The following is a 5,680-nucleotide window of genomic DNA, read 5'->3' on the forward strand; positions in this document are numbered from 1 at the left end:
GGATTTCAGATTCAATTACTTTTCCATGTCCTAGAAGTAAACAAACAAGTAAACAAATAGGTAAATAAATATGATCTGAAGGTCGACCACTGGACTGGCATGATTTTATTGAACAATCAATATTTAATTGGCAGTACCTACAAGCATGTTACAAACAACAAACCAAGGGGTGAAAATAGATTTGTCTGAGGTCTGCTTCACCATCCCTTCTCCAGCTCTCTGACATTCCTCCAAAAAAAAAAACATATTAATAAGAATATCTGAGATAAAAATAGAACATTTCCAGTGATCCCTTTTTGCAGTGCCTGTGCCTAGGTGTGGGGTGTGTGTCTGTCTGTGTCTGTGTCTGTGGGCACCAGAGTCAAGAGCACGGTTGGCGTGTCGGTCTCACTCCTTTTCCAGGACGGGTAACCCCCCGGAACAGCTGCTCCCTCTAACCCCCTTCAGTGCCCCTACCCTTCTGGTGGCAGCCATTACCCTCCCTCTTGCCAGATGGCTACTTATGATGTTGTGGCCTGACGTGGTTCTACCCCAGCTGCGATAATTAACCTATCCTTATATTATTGTCATTTAATCAAGTATTAATAAATAGAGAGCCCGCTTGTCTCTGTTAAAGGTTGAATTAGACATTCTTTATATCTTGATGTGAAAAGCCCCAGGTGGCATTGTCGAGCACTTCAGAGTCAAGACCTTAAAACTGGTATGTCACAAATAGGAATGTACCATTGCAATAACTTTGCGCCATTGTCTCTCAGTCTATTCTCTCAGTGTGGTCAGCCAATCCAGAGGCCCGCTTGGGTTGTAACTGATGACGCATCTGTGTAGTACACCAGTTCCATGTCTTAACTGGGTGTGGTGTATATTTCTTGGTGTTAAATTAACTTATAGAAAAGGGGATTCCTACTTTGAATTTGCCGTGAGAAGCTCTTTAAAAAATCTGTCAGATTTGCCATTGACATCAATTGACAAAGTAAAAAAGCCTTGGCAGCGTGAAGTTCAACACACATTATTTAACAGATACAATTATTAAAAACTTTATTTATTGAAGATTAAATACATTTTCTTTATTCCTAATTTTTTTATTAATGACTCTTTGTAGTGACTCGGCCGGAGACCAACTTCTTGTAAACTTCTGACTGCAAATAGGGCAGGTGTATTTCTTATAGGTCTCTACCTAAATGGGGCAGGTGTATTTCTCATAGGTCTCTACCTAAAGGGGGCAGGTGTAGTTAATCTAGGTCTCTACCCATTGTGGGCTTCCATATGACCACGAATATGAGACTGCTGACAGAAACTAGATCCATACTCAGTGCAAGGGTACAGCCTTTCTCCCGTGTGTATTGCACAATGGGCTTCTAGGACATTGCATTTTGGGAAAATTTTCCCCACAGTCACAGCAGTCGTGAGGCTTCTCGCTTATGTGTGTAAGTCTGTGGTCTCTCAGGTTGCCACAGTCAGTGAGATATCTACCACAGAACAGTACAGTACCGCAGCAGTACGGCTTCTCTCTGGTGATCTTTTACTGAAAGACATGTTGCAGTCACGGCACTGTCTCTCACCACTGTGGATTATTTGATGGCTGTTCAGACCTGAACACTGAGTGAAACTCTTTCTCACACAGCGTGCACAATAATAATAATAATAATAATAATAATAATAATAATACAAAACTTTATTTGTATAGCACCTATCGTACAAAAAAATGCAGCTCAAAGTTCTTAACACCAAAGAAATTAAGTACACAAAGACATTATATGCACAGTGATTCACATAAAACAAACGTAAAACTGTGATAGAGTGCATAAAGTGTTAAAAAATAGAATACATGAAATGCATAAGATAGAAACTAAAACTGCAGAGATAAAGTTCACCAATCCCCTTAATGTGTGTGCATATTTCAATTTGTGCATATTTCCCCTCTGTAGTTTTTCTCGTTTTTTAAGCTTCATCTTTCCTTGAAGGGGACTTGGGATACATATTTGATGCTAATGGATGGTCATCACTACGGCCTCGGTTCTGTGTACAATAAGAAAAAGAAAAGAAGATTAACATATTTGTAAATGTGTACATAGTAGTCTATCTATGTTTGCTATCCAAGGTCTAAAAATGCTAACTTAGTCGTTCTGTGTGCCAGAGCCACCAGCAGATAGTGCCGGAGGTATTAACCAATCACAGAACACATTGACCGGTCACAGAACAGTCTCTGGATATCCCCCTAGTGGTACTGGCCAGTATTAGCACACGGACTCAAGACTGCCCAGTTTGAGCTACAACTGCTTCTGTAAATCTGAGAGTTGTTCTATTTTTTTTTTTTAAAGATAAAACTGTTATTATTACATCTAAACAATAAAGTAATCACTAATGTATCGTACTGTGGACCAGCCTGTGTCGTGTGGATAAGTTTAAATAATAGGGCAAAAGACCCTGCTAACATGGCTGCTGGCCGACTTGCCCAAGGAGATGCCAATATACATATTTCACATGATACATCTCACTCTCTTATGCTCTCTTTTTCTGTAGCATTCAATTATGAACTTAGCTTTATTGATCACAGTGTGGACCTATATGTAAATAAAATATTTTCACCTTGTTTATCGTTTTCTTATGATGGGATTGTAGCCTACATTTAAACCACTATAATCAGTTCAATCCCTTTGTCAAGATTAGGTGTCTTCATAACTGCCCGTGTATGAATCCTAACCTTTTCTTCCCAGTAGTGTCAATGTGCTATTCCGTCCCAGTACATGGCGGCAGTCCACCAGCTGTAGTATCAGAACCTTCAATGGTACTTGCAGTGTTGAGGGGTCCTTGGGAGGAACAGGAGACTCTGCCGAAGGAGATGGTCGGACAGGGGCTCCTGGAACTGGAGAGAGAGAAGTAAAACAGAGATGGACTTGAATGAGTGATTAAATCAATAAATACATGAATAACTAACTGGAAATGGAGAGAGAGAGGAGGGACAGAGAGAGAAGTAAAGCAGAGATGGACTTGGATGGATGGATGGATGGATGGATGGGAGACAGAAAATGGCAGTAGGCCATATTAAGAGTGAGGGCAGATCTCTTTTGGCATTTGACAGCTATTAGAGAGATATCTGTCCATTAACATTGCATACATTGTGTCTAAGCATAGGCAACTATTGCATTGTGTCTTAGCATAGGCTAGTATGACATTGTGTCTTAGCATAGGCAACTATTGCATTGTGTCTTAGCATAGGCTAGTATGACATTGTGTCTAAGCATAGGCAACTATTGCATTGTGTCTTAGCATAGGCTAGTATGACATTGTGTCTTAGCATAGACAACTATTGCTTTGTGTGTTTGCATATACTAGTATGCCATTGTGTGTAAGCATAGGCTAGTATGCCATTGTGTCTTAGCATAGGCCAGTATGCCATTGTTTGTAAGCATAGGCAACTATTACATTGAAGATACATGTGCAACTTCAGAACAGAAGCAAGACAAAATGTGAGCACATCTAAAATAGTTGGTGGTTTCAGAAAACAAGGCGGGGTTGAAGTGAAAGGGTATTCCATGATAAATAAGTATGTTCCTTTTACTTTTGAAATTTTACTTTTGTTTTGCCGTATCCATCGACCTAAGGGCTGTGTTGGCTGCGATGCCTTTTACCCTCCACGGACACAGACACAAAGGAAACATATTTTTCCTTCAGGTTTTGAATATTTTGTTGTCCATGACAATAAAGCTGACAATGATAAAGATCTGTGCGCTAATGCAGCTTTACGTAAGGTGGATATTAAACTTGTAGTTATGCGCACACACACGATTAAGAATATGGGGGGTGTTCCTCGCTCACTTTTATTTATCAACGAGTAACCGAACAGCTAAAAAAATGCACAGACGTACCCCTGGGTCCGCATAGCACACAGAGGCGCCAATATCCACAACCTATTGCCCTCCAGCCAACCCCCCCTCCCAAAAAAAGGACCTTCTGACACCATGTTTCTGCCTGATGTATTGGTGTCTTAATTCACGTATAGATAATTGAAACATAATAAATTAACTTTTGGAAAGAGAGAAGGCGAGTAAGAGAAGGCGTTGAGAGAGAGAGAGAGAGAGAGAGAGAGTAAGAGAGAAGGAGAGAGACACAGGTGTACAGGTGGGCTGCAGAGGGAGAGGCCTTCCAGAGCAGGTCCTGATAAATGCTCTGCAACCAACCCAGCAAGTGCATCTGTAATCCCTATTTCTTTAAGAGCCATGTTATCTTGTGATACTACCATCCTTGTCTACTTCTTCAATTTTCTCTCTCTCACACACACATTTTGATATTTATAGAAGCTTTTAAATGGTTCCTCACCATTATGACGTTGCTGGTGAATTTTAAGTTGACTAGACCGGGTAAAACACTTTCCACATTTGGAGCAGGGATATGGCTTCTCTCCAGTGTGGTGTCGTCGCTGGTGGGTTTTAAGTTCGCTGGACATGGTAAAACACTTTCCACATTCAGAGCAGGGATATGGCTTTTCTCCAGTGTGGTGTCGTCGCTGGTGAGGTTTAAGTTCGCTAGACTGGGAAAAACACTTTCCACATTCGGAGCAGGGATATGGCTTCTCTCCAGTGTGGTGTCGTCGCTGGTGGATTTTAAGTTCGCTAGACTGGGAAAAACACTTTCCACATTCGGAGCAGGGATATGGCTTCTCTCCAGTATGTACTCTCTGGTGAGTTTGAAGACTGCCAGATGTAGTGAAAGTCTTCCCACACTCAGAGCAGGGATACGGCTTCTCTCCAGTGTGTACTCTCTGGTGACTTTGAAGATTGCCAGATGTAGTGAAAGTCTTCCCACACTCAGAGCAGGGATATGGTTTCTCTCCAGTATGTACTCTCTGGTGTCTTTTAAGATTGCAAGATGTAGTGAAAGTCTTCCCACACTCAGAGCAGGGGTATGGCTTCTCACCATTATGACGTTGCTGGTGAATTTTAAGTTGACTAGACCGGGTAAAACACTTTCCACATTTGGAGCAGGGATATGGCTTCTCTCCAGTGTGGTGTCGTTGCTGGTGGGTTTTAAGTTCGCTGGACGTGGTAAAACTCTTTCCACATTCAGAGCAGGGATATGGCTTTTCTCCAGTGTGGTGTCGTCGCTGGTGAGGTTTAAGGTCGCTAGACTGGGCAAAACACTTTCCACATTCGGAGCAGGGATATGGCTTCTCTCCAGTGTGGTGTCGTCGCTGGTGGATTTTAAGTTGGCTAGACTGGGAAAAACACTTTCCACATTCGGAGCAGGGATATGGCTTCTCTCCAGTATGTACTCTCTGGTGAGTTTGAAGATTGCCAGATGTAGTGAAAGTCTTCCCACACTCAAAGCAGGGATACAGCTTCTCTCCAGTGTGTACTCTCTGGTGACTTTGAAGATGGACAGATGTAGTGAAAGTCTTCCCACACTCAGAGCAGGGGTATGGCTTCTCTCTAGCGTGTACTCTCTGGTGTCTTTTAAGATTGCCAGATGTAGTGAAAGTCTTCCCACACTCAGAGCAGGGGTATGGCTTCCTCAGTGCTGTACTCTTCTTTGTGAGTTTGTAGACTGTCAGATGTAGTGGAAAGTCTTCCCACACTCAGAGCAGGGGTATGGCTTCTCTTCCAGTGTGGTCTCTCTGGTGAGTCTTCGAAGATTTGGCAGATGTAGTGAAAAGTCTTCCCAACTCGGAGCAGGGATATGGCTT

The 5,680-nt window shown here is 42.2% G+C and overlaps 1 protein-coding gene across 1 annotated transcript; it reads right to left on the reverse strand.

The window, feature by feature from the left end:
* Window positions 1-1,651: 1,651 nt before the first annotated feature.
* LOC122132311 (zinc finger protein OZF-like) lies at window positions 1,652-5,541 on the reverse strand (the record flags this gene model as incomplete). Its single annotated transcript, XM_042707113.1, has 3 exons — window positions 1,652-2,016; window positions 2,702-2,863; window positions 4,318-5,541. Coding segments are annotated over 3 exons (1,400 nt in total), but the record flags the coding sequence as incomplete, so codon positions are not given.
* Window positions 5,542-5,680: the final 139 nt, after the last annotated feature.

Source organism: Clupea harengus, unplaced genomic scaffold, assembly GCF_900700415.2.
Source record: "Clupea harengus unplaced genomic scaffold, Ch_v2.0.2, whole genome shotgun sequence".
NCBI lineage: Eukaryota > Metazoa > Chordata > Actinopteri > Clupeiformes > Clupeidae > Clupea > Clupea harengus.